General features: G+C 39.8%; 1 protein-coding gene across 1 annotated transcript; it reads right to left on the bottom strand.

Annotated features, from left to right (window-relative positions):
• Positions 1-2829: 2829 nt before the first annotated feature.
• WDR75 (WD repeat domain 75) lies at positions 2830-19639 on the bottom strand. Its single transcript, XM_065669886.1, has 21 exons — positions 19513-19639; positions 19226-19355; positions 18292-18357; positions 17570-17663; positions 16579-16703; positions 16193-16263; positions 15576-15692; positions 14931-15019; positions 14018-14176; positions 13616-13675; positions 13409-13524; positions 12776-12948; positions 11828-11991; positions 10429-10612; positions 8461-8555; positions 7941-8036; positions 7178-7347; positions 6587-6646; positions 5385-5528; positions 5218-5309; positions 2830-3123 (listed from the first exon to the last, which is right to left on the bottom strand). The coding sequence occupies exons 1-21, from the start codon at positions 19596-19598 to the stop codon at positions 2916-2918; spliced, it is 2499 nt and encodes an 832-aa protein (XP_065525958.1). The 5' UTR covers positions 19599-19639; the 3' UTR covers positions 2830-2915.
• Positions 19640-23005: the final 3366 nt, after the last annotated feature.

Genomic DNA, 23005 nt, shown 5'->3' with positions numbered 1-23005 from the left:
TCCAGAGAGAATGGTGCCCTGCAAAGATTCTGCATCTGAAGTAGTATTTGTTCTCAAACATGGAAGAAGAGTTTTGCTGGAAAGAAAGGTTACTTTCATAAGGAAAAATGTGACTGTCAGAATAGGTAAGCTTTGAGCAGATCACATAGTTTAACAGCACGACTTTTAGCAAAGGTTTGCAAAATTGGACAAATATCTGACAGGATTAAGCATACCTGGACTAGAATGTCTGTTGAAGTCTCCCTGAATTGTATTTCAAGTTGTTGCTTACATCTGTCCTGTTCTCTGCTGATTCTAATTCTGGCTGTTACTGCATACTTTGAAAGATTCATTGCAGACTGGGATTTGGCAGATTGAAATACCTAAAGGAGGCTCCCCCACGGTTAGACATCCAAATGACTGTTAGACAGAAATATATGTGAAATACAAAGATCGAGGTGATCCTAAAGCACTCTACAATCTAGAGTTCTTATGGTTTCCCTTTTCTTGAGCAACAGAGGAAATAAAGCCACTGGCTGTAGTAGTATCAGCCTTTCTAATAGTCTTCCTGTCAAGTCTGCCCACCAAGGCCCAGACTGTGTGTTGGAACTGCTGTTTACTAAGAACCAGTCCAGGGCTGCAAAATACCAGTGCACAGCAGTGATTTTCAGTCCCCGTGGTACTAAGTTTAACTGGAACCAGTAGGTTAAAATTGCTGGTTACCTCTCCAATACTTTTAGAGCAATGTCACAGAGACACAGCATCTCAGTCAAACCCCATTGCCATGATCCATTTCCATAAGGCCTTATCTATTTGTTTTTTATAATGCCTTCCATAGCTGCTAATGTTTCAGGTACTCTTGCTTACCTAACCACTTGCTCGAGTGGAGGATTTGGGAAGTAAGCAATTCCCTTTCTAGGCTCCTGCCTAGGACAGACCTAAAGAAAGGTGGACTGCTTCTGTGAAAAATCACTGTCCTGGGGTGATGCAGAAGGCACTCCCAATTATTGAATACTGACCTCTAATTGTTGCAGAGGTATTTAATACCTATTGATGTTTATCATGTAACTGGAATCATGAGATTAAGTTCAATGTATTTCTCTGTGTTTTTTTTGTGTCAAATCTTTCTCTAAGGATACTATTATTCTTTATCAAAGTAGCATTTAGAAGGAAGAAGCAGAAGCCAAAAAAATCAAATTAAGATTTGACTTAGAGCATTGCAGTTAATGTAGAGAACTTTCATGGCCACTGAGATAGGAAAAAATATCCTGTTTTTTAAAAAACAAATATTGAGGAACAGCAGGAAAAAAAAAAGTTTTAAAAATAAAGCATTCCAAAGCAGGCACACACAGATGAGTTGCAGCCCTCTGAATTCACTGTTGTAATTGCAATATTTCTCAGAAGACCTTTTCAAAAAGGTTGGTCAGAATGTGCCTACTGAATGCAGCAAAACTCTAACCACAACTGTATTTCCTGCTTGAGCAGAAAAATATACACAAAACTACAAAGTGAGGACTCTTAACCTAGTACATTTAATTGACTGTGCAAAGCAAAGTGAATTTAGTAAAGGCAAAGTTTAGAAAACATGGCTATAACAACTCTGTTTTTTCTTGATGAAGATTCATAAATGTAGCTTTACTACCTGAACATAAAATGAAATTGCATCTTTAGGAGCTGAACTGCACCTAAATTGTCTCTTGTTCATACCTGCTTGCTTTCCAGCAAAGTACTTTACTTTCACAACATGTGAAAGTAAAAAAACCCCACATTAACAAATGTGGGGTTTAAAAAGCCCCACATTAACAAATAGCGAGATTTCCTTCTGACCTTTAAAGCCACATTTAAGTGTTGCTGACACAACACAATACCAGGCTTCGATACAGACAGGGTTTCTGATACATGCGCCTGGATCTCTCTTCAACTTGCACTTGTTTTTCCACAGAACTGAAGTCTGATGTTACTTAAGAAGAAAAGACAAAACTTTTTGGTGTCTTTCCCAGATTAGTTCATGTTTGGGAGGAATCTGTTTACTAAGCCTTTCCCCCCCCCTGCTCTACTTTTATAAACCTCTGAGTTTCCAAAAGCTGTTAATTGTCAGAGTCTTAACATATTTTCCCTATTTGTTCTATTGAAACTTTTCATCTAGAGAAAAATCCCTTGGGTCCAAGGTTCTGAAAAGGCTTTATCAGTCCTAGATCTGTAGATAAGAGGGATGGAAATACAAATTGCATAATATCCGGGGAGATGCATATACCAGAAGGTTATCTGAACAGGGAGAAAAATCCAAAGGCAGAAAACTGCTGTGGTTACGACTGTTGCCGTGTTTTCCTTTACTTCCTGTAAATTTGAGAGATTGTGCTTACATAAGTACCCTATTGGCCAAGAATCTCCATACTCTATGGCCACTAGCAAGTACGTAACTACTTCCTACAGTCAGGCATATTAAACCATTTGTTATCAGTATCAACAGCTAGAAAGGAACTTTCTAGGAGGAGATTTGTTACTTACCTGTATACAATACTACTAAAACTATCCTGACTTCCCCTACCAGATCTTGAATTAAGCAGTCTTTTAACTGAAGCTCTTTGCTCCTGTTGCTTTGGCAGCAGTAGGCCAGCCTCAGTGGGGGAGATTTTTGGGAGCTTAGCTGTCACTTTACTAACAGATCACGAGTCAGATAATGAACTGTTTTGCCTTTTAAATACACTTGTAAGGGGAAAAAAACCCCACAGGTTAAACGTTTTCTAAGGTCACAAAGAACCAGTAACAAACTAGGAGCAGAACCAGCTTTTTTGAACTTTAACCCCTTCCCCCAGTTCTCCTTGCTTATGGAAGTAGAGGCTGCTAAGATTTATGGCCAAAGGGCTTGTTTTTTTTAATGAATATTTAATCCACAAAAGCTTCAGTTTACAGTATAAAACCCCAAAGATGTCCATTTAGAAAGCTGATATCCAACTGTAGTCCATTTTTCTTAATTTCCGTAGTTCTCTTTCCTGCGATTTAGACAGTTTACATGTCATCTCTCCTAATAATTCCATAGGATTTGTATCTTCTTGTTCCATTTCAGTCACATCTCCTTCCTCACCCGAATCATCATCTGTTTTTTCACTTTCCATTTCCACTTCATCAGCAACTTCTTCAGCACTGGAAGAAGATGATTGGAAACAACCCAATTAATGGATACTCTCACATACTATAGAAGAGGTACATTATGATGCAAATAACTAAGTAAACATTAGATTTTAGTATTCAACCTCAGGCTACTTGCAAACTGCTATACTTCTCTTGCCACCTCAGTTACAAGCCATTTTTCAAATAGCTGTCCTCTGTTTTAAGTAAACTTAAAGAAACTATTTTTCTTTCTCCACATATTATGCATAATGTCAGAACAGGCAGACCATTATGTCAGAAGTTATAATCTCACAGGATCAGAAACACTGGATACACTGGTAGAGGAGATAACATTCAAGAAGTCTATTCTTAAGAGAAGAATAGAAAAATCAGAAAAGGGTTACTTGGTCTTAAAAATTTCTACAAGATCTAGTGTTACTAGAAAAGAAAAAAGTTGGTTTTTAAACACAGAAGGATGCAGTCACTGCAAGCATCTTGCTGACTTCAAGAGTTAGACTTGTGCTGAACTAGAAAGCACACTTGCAAAGAATTATATAGAACAGCTGCCATTTAGAACACTATTAATTCAAATGTGTGTATATAATCTCGTTAGGAATGACCTGCATGGCAGAACAGTACTCCCAAAATCATCTAATACAAACTATTTATCACTCACAAAGTGTAAATGGTCAAATATTGTTATTATACTGTCTTATATCTATATAGTGATATATTCTTGTCCCTCTTCAGGAGCCCAATCCTACAGCCTTTATAAGTAATTTAAATGTGCACTTATGCTAGTTACCCATGTCAAAGTACAAGATCTACATGTGCAAATATTTACACAGGCCCCTGAACTCCCGAATTCTTCAGTACTGAAACTAGATGCAAGTTTCCGTATATTCCTTGTACTAGACTTTGACAGTGTTTTGCTGATGTGGCAAAAAGACTTCTACTTGTGCCACCCAGTAAGAAAGCTAGCAATACTGGCCGACACAATATAGCAGAATTGACTACACTGTTGTTATGGGAGAATATAACATGCATCAAAACCAATGCAAACACGGTTTTTTTCTGGGTAAACTCTGGCAGTATAATCCATCTCCTCTCTGGTCTCTCCAAATTCAGGATGGCTGCTAACACAGTGACGCATTTTCATCTCTGACTCGGTAGAGTTTCATTAAAGACTTTAATAGACTGCACAAAGAATGCAAGCATTTAATTGGCTTCAGTGTAACTGACAAGATATTAATCCTAATACCAGACTATAGTCATAACCCTTGTGCCTGCATTCATTTTTTAGCAGCATGCATAGATCTCAGAGGAGCAAGCTACAATACATTCTAAGTAGCTACCAAACTTCTCCATTCGATTGGGATTAATGCACTGTAAGGCAATCTTAGCTGTAATCACACTATACACTATAAAGTGGAGTGTACACTACACAGTACACACTCAGATTGTGTTGTTTGTTGATTTTGTAGTGATGAGGCATTGGAACAGGCTGCCCAGGTCACTGATGTAATCACCATCTCTGGAAGTGTTCAGAAATGGCATAGATGAGGTGCTTAGTGATACGGTTTAGTGGTGGCCTTGGCAGTCCTGGGGTAATGGTTGGACTTGAAGATGTAAAGGTTTTTTCAACTGAGTTGATTCTATGATTTCAATTAGGAATGAAATTTGAGTTCTAAAGAAACTGTTAAGACTAAATTTAAGGACTAACCTCTTGCTGTATCTAGAAACCAGAACTAAGAAACATGCAAGAAGTTATCATATCAAAGTTGAGAATCTGACATTTATCCCAAAATAGCACTAAAACCATTAAATCCCTGGAATAATGTTAAATTCATACAGAACATTTGAGTATCAGAGGCAACGTTTTGCATACAAGCACATTACGCCAAAGAACAGCAAAACTAACAGCAAAAGAGCCAACAGACTAAACAGCCACTCTGCATCTCTCCTCAAATCTATTTTAAAAAACACCTTTCCACAATCAAATGATACACTAACTTATGTCAACAGAAGGATGAAGAGTGTTGGAAAACTGCTTTTATGCTTTAAACAAAGATGTACATAATTTAAAATAACTTCAATAACTAAGGAGAGTTCTTCCATTTTTCTTACCTTTTGTTCTCTTTGGAGATGAGCAATGAATTAATAAATATAGGACACAGGAAGGAAGCAGATGGCAGAACATGTGCTGGAGTGTGCAAAAGCTGAAAAATAAAACAGAAGCTTTATGAAAGCTTTTGTCATTATTTTGCTTGTACACTTACTGTAATTACTCTTACCTCTTTGACAGCAGGTGAATCTTGCTCATGCTTGTTATGAACAACTAGTTTTCCAAGGTCTGTATCCTCTTGTGATTGCTGACGTCTGTGCTTTCCCAGTAGCAAACTAAATGGGGTCACAGGAAGACTTTCTTCTGTTGCCAGCTTGGAAAAGGTGAAAGTTTTAATTAGACTTCTAGTGTCACAAACTGATCTCATTTTGAATTATCAAAATTCAGAACCAACTGAGGTGACAAAATTTGACTCAGCTGAGCCATATGGCTCTTTGTACTCATTCTCTGGCAGAGATCCTGAGAGAATCCTACAGAGAGGTAGTAAAACTTTCCAGGATTTGGGGTTCAAGAACACCAGATTTAGTTGGTGGATGTACCAATTAACTTCCAAATACAGAAACTGGTGCATGTGCCAGAAACACTATGTATAGCTTTCATATTCCACTTACGACTAAAAGATCATTTACACCCCAGCATCATTTGCTGAGCAACTTAATTACGTAACTGGAAGCATTTTCCTAGCTCAATAAACCTTGAGTACTGAGTTACTTCCCCACCCTCCAAAGAAAGCGATGGCTTGTACCCACATCCCCACTGGATTTTGTATTAGCAAATTATTAACTTATACACTGATCTATTTTATCTAACCAAGCAAATCAATCAAGTGCTGCTGTTTAATTCTGTTCAGTGAATATGAAACACTTTTCTTCAACATGAATTTAAAGGACTGAATTTCCCATGATACTTCTCCACAGAAGTACAAACTGGAACGTAATTCTGAAATTCCGTCTCACTGATACCAACAGCTGTTCATCCTCATCAGACTGTGCAGCTCAGGCTACACTCAAGGTTCCAAGTGTTAAAGAAACCAAGATAAGTGAAGAGCTTATTCAAATATCAAGTGGTTTTGCTTTATTTCTGTGAATCCCTTTAGGAAAGTATAACTTTTTTGTTCAGGGAAAACAAGGGAAGGTGAGAGCAGCTAATATTTCTTTTACTTTTTAAAAAGATTTTTACCTTTTTAAAGAACAGCAATTCTGTCAAAAAATAAGCAAATACAGATGACTGCCCCTTCAGCTAAGCGCCTATGACCCCATCTAAGGATCTGGTGTGCATTTTGATGACAGAAGGGAATTTGAATCTGATAAACAAACCAGCAGAATTCTGAACTGTTCTGCACATCTCTGTCAGAGCTTCTGTAAGAGGTACCTGTTTGCTGGATGGTGTGAGCCTTTCTTCTAGAGACCTTGAGCTGAGCGTCAAAAGCTCCTAAAATACACAACAAAGTAGCAGATTTATAGTATGTGAAACTGCTTTTCATATTCCCATACCTTGCCTGTGCAAGCTTCCAACTGTTTCAAAAGCTTTTGTCAGTCAAGTGGAAGAGGCCAACAGGTCTCTTCTTCTTTATTTTATAAAGAAATGGAAAGGAAGCAGGAACAGACATAGAGGCTCTGTATTCATTTTTTGGGAAAACAAAAAATTCCCCACCCATCCAGAAATTACAGGAAAAATTGAGTATCATATGAAACATCTGGATAATCAGCAATACAGCTTCTAGGTGGCTGTTGAAGTTAAACAGCATAGGCAATGTTCCCAAAATATCTAGTTTCTTGGATGAATGACGAAGTAGAAAAACAGTTGAAAGCTTTCAATAACGAACAAAGCATGGCCTACACTGCCCTGAAATCACAAAAAGAAACTCTTACACTCAACAGAGTAGAAATCTGAATCTGTATCAATCCATATTCAGGAAAATACTTCTTCCCCAAGAACCACCTGCCCATCACTATTTCTTACTTGCATATCTGTAAGGAAAAATAGTTGGGAACTTCTTAGCCAAAGGTATTTTTCTGAGCCAGTCATTTCAGGTTCATCTCTTGGAACAAAGGCAGCAAGCAGGATCTTCTCTTTACAAAGGTTTCTCTGGATATAGACTGGCCATGGCTCATTTGGTTTAAACACAAACACTGTAAAAAACCAAGAACATCTTCTCTTTAAATCATGACATTTTGCCTTCCTGAATAGCTCTGAAAGCCTGTGTACCATTGCCAGTAAGGGCTGGGCAGGATTGCCTTTAAGCACTAGTTTGCAGGAATTATAATTGGATAACCTTACTGCATAATAGAAGGTGCCTTTCACAGAATCTCAATCCAGAGAACATATTTGGAAATTAATGTTTCTGTAGAACAGTAGCTCTAGGAAGTGTAATCATAATTTAGAGTTAAAGCACTAAAATGTAGCTGTTTTCTAGAATTCAACCAGTTTTCTATTTACAGGAGAGGGTCAAGAACATTCCAGATCCTCACCCAGAGAGCATGGTTGATCATGTGCTATATCCTGCACCAGGAACTAACTGTCAGAAGAAAAGATGGAAAGCCAACATGCTTGACTTGACTGCTGCTGTCAGACATGGCTCAGCTTCCCCCAGGTGCAAACACAGACTCAAGTTTGTCTTACGGCTTTCATGGGGCTGAATTCCAGGAAAACCTTTTCTAGAATTATGCTTTCACAGCTTTAAATTCCACCGACTCTTACTTGTCAAAGAAGCCCTTGTACTTACAGCTGGATTCTTTGGAGAGCCATGAGACAGCAGCAATATATTCTGACAGGGGATCAGGCTGCAGAACTAAGACATTGAGGTGGGCACTCCATTCCACTGAAAAGCAACCACAGCAACAGTCAGAAATGAAGAGGTGGCATTCAGTTCTATCCCACTACTTTGCCACACAAAAGGTCAAACGGGAATGACACGCAGGGTCATTACCTCTGGAAAAGGCATGCAACTTCATTTATTTCCAAGTAGATTAAAATACACAAATACTATCAACATCTACACTACCATGAAATACTACCTATTGTTGTGTTATCCATCATCTAACTTAGAATTTACTCTGCACATCGCACAAGGCGCACATATGCTGGACAGCATACTATCTTGCCTGAAGCATGAAAATTACCATAATTCCATACGACATTTTGTAGGGGGTCAATCCAGAATCAAACTAGAATTGTTTTAAGATTTCGTAGTAAATTCAGGTGTTAAATGTTACCACACCAGCAAGCATTTAAGCTGATCTTACATGCACAAGTGAGCAGGTTCCAGCAACATAGAAAGCCATGATCAGTGGCACCAATAAGGTACTTGGAACATGTTAGTCTCCCAAAGCAGATGTTCCTACAGAAGTAAAAAGTCAAAACAAGTTAGTGACCTTCAGACTTCATTTGTTTCTCTATGTAGTGATGATTCACAAGTCACAAACATTCCGTTAAGATGTAGTTCTGATATTTAATTTAGAAGTTTGCTTTTTGCTTTCATCTCTAGTGGCATAAAACTTCACACAGAGCCACCAGATAGGTCTGGAAGATTTAAAAGTATGCATAAATCTACAACAATTATATATTCCTAAAACATTCCAAACTCAAGGAGTGATTTTAAGCTCTTAGACAAGTTTCAAACCCTTAAGTAATAGAAAGTGTTCACACTGGGACTGGAAAATAAATTCCATGTTTAAAGAATTCCTACTATTGCTCTAAGCACTAGAGGAGAGAAGCAGTAAAAGTTATTCTTATAGGCTGCTCCAATTGAAGAAAGCGTGTGATTTTTTTTTCACTTATTTTAATTTCTCATTCTCTTGTTTGACAGCAATACAACAGCCTCCTAATTTCTAATGCTATAGAAAGTTTTCAAAAACACTAATAAGGGTTGTAATTTCTCTATTAAAACATAACCCTTTAAAGTTGTGCAATTAATATAGCCCTAGAGTAATTTATTTCCTTTTAATACAGCATATAGTAAAGGCTACAACAAAAGGAACAGCTGGCCTGTGAAAAGCTTGCCACTGTACCAAGCTGTCAAAAGAAGTTTTCACCACAGATGCAGTAAAGGTGTGACTTACATGCCTTCCCACAATTTTCCTGCACACCAGTTTCAGAATCATGTTTCTCAGTTTCAAATCTTAAGAGGGCCAGTAGAAAGAAAACACACTTGATCATGCAAAGATTACAAGCATACACACACAAACATGGAAGTGAGAAATCTCTCTATCTTTCTATGATTCTTCGTGTCACAGTCTTTAAAACATTGTGACCACACAATGTTTTGCTTTCCATTTTAAATGGTTCCTGGAAGCTGGTATATAAAATACCTCTGACATTACTGCAGAAGTGATCATGAGAAGCAAGTTTGAGAAGCAGGTAGAAAAAACTTCCCCACTAAAAGAGAATGCTAACAGGAGGTTTGTAGCATCTTCCTGTTCCAGGAATTGTTTAGATACAGAGATCTACCAGAGAGATTAAGTAGATGAACCCGTGAGGTCACCTACTGCCCTATTATTTCAAGGTTATTTTAAGAAAAATGGTACTTTACCTGGGTCAGAAACTGCTGAATTTTAGTACAGTCCAGGAAGCTCAATATTAAGGTCATCCTATTCTTCAAGTCTGTCTTTTATCTCTACCATCAACCTATGCCATTCCTCATTATCCTTACACAATAGAATAGCATCTAGACCTTCAGGATGTCTTTTATCACGACAGCACACAACAGAGCATGCTGAGATAGTCTGTCAGGCAAACATAGCTTTTCCCACAGAGGTTAGAAAGGATTACGAAATCTGTTTTATAATACAGATAACCAGGTCAATATACCTTTATGGTTTATCAATATAACTGCTGTTCTTATGCATGCATGCATGCATGAATAAAGAACAAATTTCTTATACTTTTTCAGTACTTTGATTTATCCCTAGATTAATAGGGAAAAAGAAAAGGGCTGTTAACATACTCCTTTTATGTGCACAGTGACACATATTTGAGTATGCGAGGTACAGAAGTCACAAGAAAGTAAGATGGAATTGCAAAACTTCATCTACTATTTTTGACAGTATTTTATCAACCACCTAGAAGCCATTTTAGAGTCTTTTCTATGTACGAACTTAAGACTGTTAAATTCAATGTTTCGATGAACATACAGGAGGTCTTGGGCTGCTATGAATTGATTCTTTCTGTTCTGAGAGTTCAAGACATAAAAAAACCCCAGATGATAAACATACCTTATTTTTCCAGGTGGATGGCAAAACGTACACTTAAGTTCCCAAGTAACTGAATCCCATAGAGTGACAATTTCTTCAAAGCTAACAGCAAGCAAAGAGCCATCTTCTGAGAAACAGCAGTTTGTGGCTTGGTAGTTGTGGTAGCTGCCTACAAAGTCACAGCTCCAGCTCACACTCTGCTGTGCTGCATTGGGCAAACAAGGTAGTTAATTCAAGTTTATACATGAAGAAAGAAGAATTCAAGTATTAGAGCTGCAAAATAAGTTCAACAGGAAGACAGATTTGTTTCATAAGTCTTACATTTTTGAAAAGCACAGAGATTCTGTATTGTTATACTACATGAAACATCTAGTAGGTTTTTCATTTGTCCTCAGTTTTCCATTCAAACAATGGATCCTGAGACTGACATGGTACTATATTCCTGTTTACCTTGCCAACTACATTAACTGTGCTCTCAAACACGCAGATGTTAGATAAAAGGAAAAAAGATACTGAAGGAGATTCAACATTTAGTGTTCCGAAACATACTATTCTTCTAAACTGTAGCAAGCACACAAGCATTACCGAAAATCTGAACAGAGGATGTATTTGAGTCCAGCAAAGCTCACAGTTCATTTACATGAAGTCTGAGGATCACAGTGGCCCACCAGCATGGTCAGCTTTGTGTTGGTTAACCTACCAGTATACTCCGCTGGGATACCTGCCCCAATGCTGATAATAACCATCAAATAAACAGCAAAGTGATGTACTTACCACATAACATACACTTCGGAGTATAAATAAATTCATACAACACGCTTTTCAAACATGAGTAAGATGAGGAAAGAAAGGAAAAAACGTTCACTCTATGCTAAGATACCCTTTATATAATGACTATGGGTTGATGATTAAAAGACCTGCCTGTAAAAAAGGAGCCAGAAACAGTTCACTACTTTAAAATGCATGGCACCATCTAGAGGCAGACAGAGATCTGCTGCAGTTAAAAACATTCCAGTGTGTTCTACTTATGAAGTGATGAGTTTATTAACAGAAACTGCAGCACGTTGAATCTTTCTACCTGAGCATTCCCTCCTCTGTCCCTGCTGGGCAAATACACCACAGAAGTCAGCACTAATTTCTACTTTGACACTTTTAATCAACAGAGGCTGTCTTTCCCTTCTGCAGCAAGTTCAGCAAGGCCTTTGCTATTTCAGGAGCCTCCACATCAATCCACAGAACTACAAAACTGTGACAGAACTCGTTACATAGGATGCTCAGGAGAACACAATACTTCATGCAACTGCAGAAATAGGTAAAAGCATGGGACGCTTGCTTGCATGGGCCTAGTTCTGACAGGATGAAGTTAGGGTAAGAATTTCTATAGCATGTCACAAGATGACAAGCATGTGACCATACTTACCTTCTGGATCAGTGTCTTCTACCATCACCCAGACTTTAAACACACAGTCTCTGCCAGCTGTTACTAGTGTCAGAGAGTCATCTTCCAATTCACCCATGTCACGAAAGCACATGTCTGTTATGTGGTCCTCATGGGGTGTATTTACCCTGGTATTCAGCTTAAAGCTATAGGAAAACAAAACAGAAGCTGCCATTTTATTTCATTTTTGAACTTAGGAAAAATTTCAGTTTAAGGTGATTCTGAAAGGGGCAGGGAAAAAAGGAATCAAAGCAACTTCTGTCTAATTAGGTAGCTAAATGGTATTGCATTTACAGATCACATTTCCCTAATCACCTCCATACAGCGAGGGAGGCTGTGGCCCAGCACTAAGAAGGGATTATCACTAAGCAAGCATAGTTCTCAAATATTCAGCCTGAGCTCTGGGCAGTCTTTTCAGTACTTAGAAAATCAGTCATGTATCTACTACACAAATCAACCTTGTTAAGATAATAAGGGAAAATAAGATAAGAAAATAAGGGAAAGTGTATGAACCAGATGCACATGTTAGCTAAAGAAAAAAATCAACTATAAAATCATAATCATCTGTACCCTAGAAGGACTTATCAATTCATGATGGATTAGACAGAGGCTGGAAACCTGAACAAGCTATAGAAACCTTTCCTTCAAGGCCATGATTTTTAATACCAAGAAAATATGTGAACTTAAGTCCCATGGTTAAAACAGCTTGTCTGACTACTGTAAGTGAATCAGACTGACAGCAATTTTTGACCTGTATTTATGTCAGCTTTGTGTTGTTTCAGATGCATGTAGCATGCATGGTAAACTCTCCCTAGGGTATTCCCTAGCGTTTTTTATCTGGAAAAACTGCCTTTACAAGATAAAGCCTGTGCAGAATTTGTGTAATACTTAAGATTTTGACACCTAGAAGGCCAGATCCATTATCATTACCTTTGTGTTTCTTCGTCATAGAACCACAGCTTCAACTGTAACTCGGGGTCAGCTGCCTCTTCTCTCTCTTCCACTGTTGCCAGCCACTTGCCTCGGGAACTGAACGCAACCTTGACTAAGTCAGCTTGCTTTAAACCTGCCTGGTGAATGTATTGTCGCTGCACAATATCCAACTGCAAAACAAAAAGGCCAAAATTAGATTTCAAAATTCAAGTATAGATTTAAAGATATCATTTATAAAACCATGGTAAAAGGATGTTCTGAAAGGATCAATTACAACTGACTGGCTCTGGCATACAAAAATAATGTGGGGAAAGTATAATTAAGGCATGTAACATTCCACAAGAATACTATGGATTCTTGTGGAATTTCCTTGTAGGAAAGGATGAAAAAAAAATATTGGGGGGATTTAACCTAGAATTTATTGATTTAACACACTGTATTTATTCAACTATCAACATTTAGCTATGCTCCACAAGTAAAAGAATTTCATGATAAAGCTGAAAACATCTCCGCTTGGAATCCAGTCTCATAGTATAGCTGCTGGCTTTTGTCCTGTTTGCCATATTAAGTCTCCAAATAAATTCTGATGCATGACTTATTTAAGTTATAGCATAAGCCCATCCAACTTACACTGAACAGCTGTTGATCACTTTGGAGAGAATAGAACTGCAAGTGGCCAGGCTCTCCATTCAGCACCAAAGCTTTGGTTCTAGGATCAACCACTAGACCAGTCTTCACATCTATACCTAGAAACAAAAAAATCAGATGACAAGTTACCCAAGATGGAAAGTGAAACATTCTGCCCCCAAAGTGGAAGACAAATTTTATCACACTTACTTTTGATTAGCCCTTGAATACTTTTGGAAAATCTGAGGTTGCTGTTGATAATTGTAATTCCTGAAAGGAAAAGCAGATAAGGTGTTGTGATAGGCTTCTGCAATATAACCACATCTCATGGCAGGGCAGGGACCTTAATCAGATGTACTTAATCCTATAAATGTGTCTTTTCTCTATCTATGACAACCCTACACCAAGGTGGACAGCCAAGTTACAGCAGTCACCAGGCACATTCACAAGTCTAATGAAAGAGCAAAAGATCACTTAAAGCATTTGTTCTTTCAGATCAATATTGAATTTTTATGTAGTATCTAGTTAATTCATCTGAAATTAACAAAATAAAGCTCGAAGATTTGCATTCCATTTTGCATTAAGCAATACATAAAATACATTTTGGCTTACTGTTGTCTTTATGCAAGGTGCAACAGAGCGAGCCATCAGACGACACGGAGATGTACTCAATAGGAGATCCCAAACGAGGAAGGAAATCCTTCCGACAGTCTGATTCATTGTGCCACAGAACTAGAACAGATTCAACTCCACCACTCAGCAGGCTGGTTCCTTTCCCAGAAATAAAATACAGTTACAGGTTTTTGTTAAAAAAAAGTATCATCAGCATACATGTTTACAATGACAAACAAGTTTCTAAAAAACCTTTCCTAAACTGTCATGAACAAAGCAATTATTCCTCACATTGAGCCTGGGCACAAAGATATGTTTCTCATCATCCCATGTTAAACTGCTGCAGAAACTTGGAAGAAGTAACAAGAATTTGTGCTAACAGTAAAATTTAATCTGTTTTGGGAGTAGTAGATCCCATTACTGTCTGAATCAGCTGAAATATTTGCGTTAGAACATAGCTGAATTGTCCTCCTTCTAACAGAAGTACTTAGCAGTAAGAAATGCTCTAAGGAGAATAGCTTAGGTCACACAATTCAGACAAAACTGTATTTTTGCCACTAGGTTTGAGCTCAGACAAGACTGGCTTGTTTTATTTGGAGGCAAATAAGACTCTGGCAAGATCTCATCAGTATTACTGATGGAAGTGAGGTAAAGAACTGGTGGTGGAGGGGAAAGATATAAGAGGAGGGGCTCGATTTTACATTCTACCACAGAAGGCAGATATTTGATATTATAAATGCCAGTCAAAATATATAACTGCCTCCTTTTTTATTTCAGATCCTTCCTGGACATATTTGAAGTTCTAGATACTACCTTGTTAATAGACAAACTTGAACTTCTATTGATTTTTCCCTCCCTGCTGCAACTCTGACTTCAAGAGAATTTGTTTGCTTGTTGTTTTTTTTTTACTCACCCTCCACAGAATAAGCTAGATCCATGACAATATCATGATGCCAGTGCAGTGTGGAAAACGTGTACTCTTTCTTGTCATAGAAATTCCTCCTATGTGGGGAGGAACACAACGGTTCTTTAAACACAACATCAACAGACCAAATGAAATACTTAAGTACACCACCCTCTCCTCTAACTTCTAGACTAGGGTTTCTTGTATGCTCAAGTGATGCAAAGGGAGTGAAAGAACCATGCTAACAGGTTTTCAGCACCTTCATGGTGCACACTGCACACCTTAGACATACTCAACAATTCAGCAGTGAGGAGGAACTTGGCAAGCATATTGTTCTTATCCATGCAATTCTGCTAGTGTGCTGTTCCTAGGCCTCTATATGCCCATAGTTATTTCAGCTGTTTCTGCATTACCTTTTTCAAATACGGTTTAGATTTGTGGAGCACGGGAGTATTTTCCCATATGATATTAAACTGAAGCTGTACCTTCAGTGTGTCAGTACTGCAGGTTCACAGGGCTTTGCCATTCAGTGCTCATTATGACTTCTGAAAATGGCAGTGCTATGTATGAATCAGACTGCTTTGCTCAGGTTTCACTTAATTCCTATGATCACATCAGTTTATGGGGTACATAGTCGAACCAAAACATGCATACCAGAGGCGAATCTTTCCATCAGCATGACCTGTTGCGATACAATCCTCTGTAGGATGACATGCTATGCAAGCGAACTGACTGTTTCTGTTTTTTGTCTTCGCTGTATTTACAGAAAACCTTCAAGAGTTTAGAAAGTAACTTTAATTATGTTAGGGTAAATAAAGCTTCAAAAGGATTACCTAATGCACATACAAACAATTCTGACTAGCAAAATTACACATCTCCATGTTGTTATCATCACATGCACTCTCAAAAACAGTGACATATTTTTCTCTTTATTTCATTAGTTTTTTGCTTTCAATCAAGCTGAAAGATTTGTCCTTCCTCTTCTCTCCCTCTCCATCCCCGCCCCCTCTTTCTCCCTAACCAAACTATATCACTTGTTTCAGTCCAGCCTCAGCTTAAGCATTTATCTGAAAAAAATACATGCCTGAGCTAAAAAGCTAAGCTGCTATTGTAGCACCTCACTGTCTGCCTCTACAGGAGGCTTCTTACATAGTGACTACACCCCCTCCAGCTTAAATGGCTGCTGACAAACGTAAACTAATGTGTGCACACACCATCAGTTAACAGACATTTATGATATATCTGACTGAATCTGATGCTTTCATTCTTACCTGTTCAACTGCTTCTGTTTAAAAAAATAAACTTGGAGATTAGCCTCCTTCACTGATGCCACATACTGACCCTGTAATAGTAAAACAACAGCTTAGGACATAGTTTGTGTTCTTACGCATGAAAGAAAAAGCTCATATTACAAAATATTTACAACTGAAGATAACATAAACTGATGTTAAGTAAATATTTTCCTATTTTAAGTGTTCTTCTTGTATTTTAATAATAGAAAGCATAGGTCTGACAGATTCATTTAACTTCAGTTTTGTTTCTGTGCTGCTATGCTTGTATAAAAGTATAACAGCATATAGTTCATTTAAGAGGCAAAAAACCCCAAACCCAACCAACACCCAAGAGAAGAAAAAAAAAACCCGAAACGTGAATATACTTCTCTTCCAAATGCAATATGCTTCGGTGACACACCCACGCCATCCAAAACCACTGACAATTCCTTGGCTTCCACATCTTGGCCTGCTGTTTTTGTCAGCTTAACTGAGACCAGCTGGAATGTATCTGAGCAAAGAAAAATCTGTTATCAAAAGGCTTTTATGAACAAGTTTATGTACATCCCTTATAAAGGAGCTTTACACCCTTTCTATCTTAAAACTAATATGAAGTGGTAAATGCTCCATCCTTGGCAGCGTTCAACGCCAGGACAGAGCCTTGTGTGACATCGTCTAGGGTGAGGCGTTCCTGCCCATGGCAGGGTGCTGGAACTGCATGAGCTTAAGGTCCTTTCCAACTTAAACCGTTCTATGATAGTACCTTCCAACATTTTTTATAAGTGTGAAAAAGTTTTTCATACCCTTCAAAAAATAACTTTCAGGTATTTTCGTTGAAACAATAATATCAGAGATTGAGGACTAGCTAGTGGATACCAGTGCAACACAAGCAAAGTTACACAGAATTTGCTCTTGGTTTGAAGTAACATTTATAGCAATACAGTTAACAGTAAAGTCATGCTATAGTCATATTTATGTTGGACAAAATTTAAGGAACAAATTATCTAGGCATGCTGTTAAATATGACAAGTTACCTATGTTAATGCTGCTTCAGGTGGGTGAGCAGACACAAGCACTGCAGCATACCCTGTATCATGGCAAATATTGCTTAAAGATTTACTGCACTTACAACAGATGCATACAGTACGTGTGTCAAATGTGAAGATAAACACTCTTCTAGACAAATATTAGAAAGCAGGTATCACAGAATGAATACAGAAAAAAAGGTATAAAATGCAGGACTGCAGACATCTGGCACAGGACTTAAGAAGTATTTCCAAAATTAAGACATTAAAGCATGTTTTTGCAGCATACCATTCACTGACATGACTGTAGCTTAGACACAGAATGACAAGGATGATGCTAATCATACTGTACCTCTTTCACCACGCTTTGGAATTACTACAAATACTGAATCCTCAGAACTAGCAAGTGCATACAGTGCCAGAAGTTTGGATCCCACACTGAAAGTCTGAAGAAAAAGAAGATGAGATCAACAATTACTACACTTGTGTACTGTTTTTGATACTGAAAACACGTGTTCTTTAAAAACTGTTGTATTAAAATTCTCAATTCTACAATAAATGAGAAGACCTTTATTCTAAGAAGGACTAATACAAATGTTAAAACAGTACTAAAAGTACAAGACACCAGATTTACTGAAAAACCTGAAGGTACCTTACACCTACTACAAGGCAGAAGGTGCACCTATAGGAAAGTGCCTCTCTTTGGCAGAAAACGTGAGCAAAGGGACAGTCAGCAGCCCATATTTTCAAGCCATCATATCAATTCCTATTGGCACATCACAAACTGCAGCACACTCCCCAGGAGCTACACTGGACTCTGAACTGCAGCAAGGAGCAAAGTTACATGTCAGTACACATCCCACCTTTTCTCCCAGAAAAGATTCTGCATCATCATGAATTTCTGCAGTGACGCACACAATTGCCACATTCTATCATGCTATAGACAGACAGTTTTCAGGCTGTTTTAATGGCAGAACAGCACACCTCAGACTGATTTGTGCCCATCTGTAGTAACAGCTGCAGAAATACTTATTCTGGGTCTGACATGTGCTCAATAAGAATGACTGAACGTACTTTAATGGGGATGCCATCCATGAAGTCCCACAGCTTAATGCTGCCATCAAGAGAAGAAGAATAGAGCTGAGGAGGGAAAAAAAAATAAAATTAAATATATCAAAGCCAGCTTTTACGTAAAATCACAGCTTAAAAGGAACTGATTCCAAGTGACTGAATCACCAAAAATACAGCAATACAAGACACAGACCAGCTCTGTGCTGTCTTCAAAGAAAGAACAATGCAAATACAACACTATTATTCCAGTTTGAAACATACATTTTCACCAAATGTCAATGAGCCAACAAATACTTGTGCTTAAACACTTAAGACTAATAGTGTACACACAGATATCCATTATGTGAACATGTACCAATCTTTGCATCAGATTTTACATACATAATATGCAGATGCAATCCATCTGGGCAACTCTATCTTTTTTTTGCATGTAACACCAAAAAACCCCCAAGCACACTGAGAGCCAAGGCAGGAGCAGCAGCGCACAGGAGTCATCAGCAGCGCACAGGGAAGGCAGGCTGCCAGTAGACAGAGAGCCACTGGGCAAATTAAAGAAATTAAGTCCAATGTGCATCTAGATTGGTAGATGGAGAGGGTCAAACACCAGCCACAGTAAATATTACTGATTTTCTTGCATGCTTCTTTCCCCTCTTCAATCAACAAAATGAAAACCCGGCAGTTTTGCCGGTATTTCCATTTTGCCATTGCTCCCTTCAACCAGTGTAACCCATACGATGTTTCACGTTTCCGTTTGTAGAAAACAGCCTAAAGCTTGCCCCTCCAGCCATAATAATTAGCTGAACAACGCTCTAATCGCTCCCAACCCCTTCTCAAACTCCAGCCAGCCCCCAGGCACCCCGCAGCAGCACTTAAGTTGGGCCAAGGGGCAGGAGCACCACAAGCACCCCCCAGCCAAACCCTCCTTCCCCCCCCAGACCTGCATGTGGTTGTGCGGGTTGAGCTGGATGCCCGTCACCAGGTCGGCATGGCCGCCCATCAGCCGCAGCGTCTCCTCGGTAGCCACGCTGTACATCTTCACGAAGTCGCCGGAGGCACATAGCAGGTACCTGTAGCGTGTGTGTGTGTGGGGAAGCAACGCAGTTAATCCCTACCCCCGGGAGCGGGCAGGCCGCAGTGACACCAGCGGGCAGCCGTCCCCGCGGCAGACCTTAGGGGCACATCCCCCACGCCCAGGGTAGAAGCCCAGCCCCCAGCCCCACTTACTTGGAGTCGGAGGAGAAAACGGCCCTGGCGCCGTGGATGGTGCCGCCGCCGCAGCGCACCACGCGGAGCGCCGCCGGCGCCACCATCTTGGCCGGGCAGAACTCCGACCTTTCCCCCGCCCCGCCCCGTCCTCCTCCGGTACCCAGACGAGACACGGAGTTCCGCCCGACACCGGCATGGCGGCTGGGGTGGCGCCGCGCCGCCGCCGATTGGCTGCTTGGCTGTGACGTGTCCGTGGCGGGCTGCTCATGCCGCCGCGTGCCTCCACACGCCTGTCCGTCGGTTGGAACCGGCAGTGCAGCCGCCGCGTGTCTCATGTGCCGCGGGGAGAGCCTGCCCGGTGCCGCCGCCGCTGCTGCTGCCATCGGGGAGAACCCGGCCGTGTGCCAAGGACAGCGCTCCTGCATGGGCCTCAGGGTGGTAGCTGGACCCGTGCCGCTGCGAGGGAAAGCTCTCTGCCCGCATCAGGAATGGCGCGGGCACGGTGACCTGAGGGGAGGAGTGTGAAACTCCTACTTTGAGCAGGCAGAAAGGCTGAGCTGAAAAATAGGTATGTTTTGTTAAGACCCTGTCCACAGCGAGGGGTCTGGAGCATCAATTATGAGGAGAGACTGAGGGAGCTGGGCCTGTTTAGTCTAGAGAAGATTGAGGGGATCTCATTAGTGCATGTAAATATCGTGAAGGCGGGTGCCAGGAGGATAGTGCCAGGCTCTTCAGTGGTTCCCAGCAATGGTCGTAAACTAAAGCACAACAAGTTTCACATCAACATGAGCAAGAGCCTTTTTACATTGAGGGTGCAGAGCACTGGAACAGGCTGCCCAGGGGTTGGTTGTGGCATCTGGAGACATTCCAAACCTGCCTGGATATGTTCCTGTGTAACCTGGTCTGGGTGGCCCTGCCTTGGCAGGGGTTTGGATTGGATGATTTCCAGAGGTCCTTTCAACCCTAACTAAGGATTCTGTCATTCTGTTAGTCTATTCATCGACTTGGACGAAGTGTGAATTTGCTGAGTCAGAGCATGAGTGTTCTCATGTCTGGAGGAAAGCTCCTGTCAGAATGTGAGGAATAAGTCATGATACAGGGTGTCTGGGCCCTTCACTTCAGCTGTAGGATAGTAGTCGGGGTTCTTGTGCAAGTGTGTATTTTGGGCTGCTGTTGATGCTATTGAAGCAATCTCTGGTGTGTTTGTAATTGTTTGTTGAACAGTCCCACTTCATATATATATGAACACAAATAACAATAGCAGGTGCATTCAGGGAGGCTATTTGTGATTATCTGCTGTAGGCCACTTGGCCTACAGGGAAATCCTACATGATGAGAATCCTACAGGGAAAGTAGTGCACGTGTTGGAGTATTGTGGTTATAGGGAACGGGGTATGGCTGTTAGAGAGCATAATGCAGCCAGAAACATGGCTCCTAATCTCCAAGGGCTTCACAGTTAAACAGTGTGTGCTTTCTGGAGCTGAGAGTGGGATTTACAATTTCTGACTGATAGCAGTTGTTGGATTTTACAGCTATGTCTCTCATTCTGGTGCATATTTCAGGATGTGAAGGCAGAGACACTCTAATGTTCTTCCTGTGTGGGACAGTAGGACGTGATTGAGTTCTGGGCCACAGAGCCTGAGTAAAGCCACAGTTCTATCGTGGGGGAAGAAGCAAAGTCTCTAGGAAAAGACAACCCCTTTAATTTAATCCACATTAATTAAAGTCTAATTGTCTCTTTAGTCTGTCTCCATGCTAAATCTAGTTAAAACCCAGAAACTTGGCCTGTTCAACTTTCCTTGATGGTGAAAGGCAAATACCTTGTGTGTCTTAATACATGTGGTTTTTATTATACTGTTGTAACACACATCTAATTTTATAATTTTAAGAAGTCTGTCATAAGCTTTGAAGATAGTAAGCCATGTAGAACTCAAGACTACCCCCAAACTAGGAGGGCAAATACCAATCCTACTATAGTGACACAATCCAATTCCATTTGGAATAGCATGATTAATGTCTTTGAACAGCATTGCTTAGAATACTCAGTACACCTGCAGTTGTAACACAGAGGGTTTTTTTCTAACTACCAAATGTTTTTTGCTACTGAAAGTACGTTAGCTGTAGCTGCATTACTGGATTCTAATGCTTAAGGAAGGGAAATACAAATTAACTGTGCTACTGGAAGCAGAGAAATCAGTGCTGAAAGCTGTGACTGTGCTGTGGGGGAACAGTGTTCTGCATTGGTACTGCTGGCATCTGGCTTATTTGAATTTGATCCTAAAAACCTTGTTTCATATTTAATGAATGTGAGATTATGTATACAACTTATGATCAGGTCTCGCCTCATGTTACTATTTTCCCAGAGTTTCAAAACTCCATAAAAAATAGTCTAAAAGAGTTCTTTCTAAACAAGTATTACTAGTTGGATTTATGTACAATGTCTAGATTGTAAATTTCTTTCCTGTTCAAACCCTTGTAAAAGCCTATATAAGTGACAGAATGCAAGAGCAATCAGGAGAAAACTGCAGCTCTGGCTTCAAGGGAGCAGAATGACAGTCCGGTAAGGCAGGGTGCAACATGCTTCTGTGCCATTGTAATTCATAAAGTCAGGAATACGGTTGAGGACACAAACTGTTTTGAAAAGATAATTCTGTTTTACATTTGACTTTCTCTTCACTAGATTTCTTAATTTCTTGGACCTTATTTCATCTCAACCTTACACCTTAACAGAGTACCTCCCAGCTATGTGTCATTGTCCTGAAGACCATTCAAAGCGAGCTATGGTCAGCTCCCTTGCTGTCCCCTGCAGCCTGCTCTGACATTCAAATCCCTGTTTGCTGAGGTTTCAGCAAGCGTGTCTGGTACTTTTCAAATTTCAATCTGTTTGTAAACTCCAGTGTTGGCCTTGAATGTTTTTTTTTTGTCGTCATAAATCAAAGCAATTGAAAAAATTGCTGTAGTGAGAGGTCACTCATTTTATGGTGGTTTTTTTTTTTCTTTCCTTTTCTTAAACAGCTTGAAGATTGCAAAGAGTAGAAGAGGGTTCTGAAATTGATGCTTTGTAGTCTTATCTAATGAAATAAGAGATGAGAAAGGCTGCTTGTTTTAGTAACTCAGTCATTTAGGAGGTGATGTGACTGGCTCAAATGATCAGTTACTGATTTGCCTGTATAAACTTGCTTAACGCAAAGATAGTGATTTCACATGTCAATTTCCAGTTTGGGAAATTACAAAATTTTCCTTTCTGTGGTAAACAAAACTAGCGTTTCATTTATTTACTGAAAGCAAGTTTAACATGACAGAGGTTACAGTTGAGTATATAAGAGGAACTCGTGTTGTTTGGGGAGCTTCTACGGTGGAACACTTTAGTAGTTTTCTTTTTCCAGTTGGGAAAGCAGTTCTTCCCGGAGAGGAAGGTTGGTTTGTAATGCGGCCATGTCCCCGTTACGACGATGATCCATAGCTGCTCTGAACACCAGAGGGTGCTAGAAGAACGGCTGCACCACGGAAA

Source organism: Lathamus discolor, chromosome 3 (assembly GCF_037157495.1).
Source record: "Lathamus discolor isolate bLatDis1 chromosome 3, bLatDis1.hap1, whole genome shotgun sequence".
NCBI lineage: Eukaryota > Metazoa > Chordata > Aves > Psittaciformes > Psittacidae > Lathamus > Lathamus discolor.
This window is presented reverse-complemented; position numbering and strand designations above follow the sequence as displayed.

Coding starts and splice junctions, on each gene's coding strand:
- WDR75 (XM_065669886.1), bottom strand. CDS start 19,598: ATGGTGGCGCCGGCGGCGCTCCGCGTGGTGCGCTGCGGCGGCGGCACC. Junction 17,664..18,291: donor TGGATGGCATCCCCATTAAA/GTACGTTCAGTC, acceptor CTTTTTCTTCAG/ACTTTCAGTGTGGGATCCAA. Junction 5,310..5,384: donor ATTCACCTGCTGTCAAAGAG/GTAAGAGTAATT, acceptor TTTATTTTTCAG/CTTTTGCACACTCCAGCACA.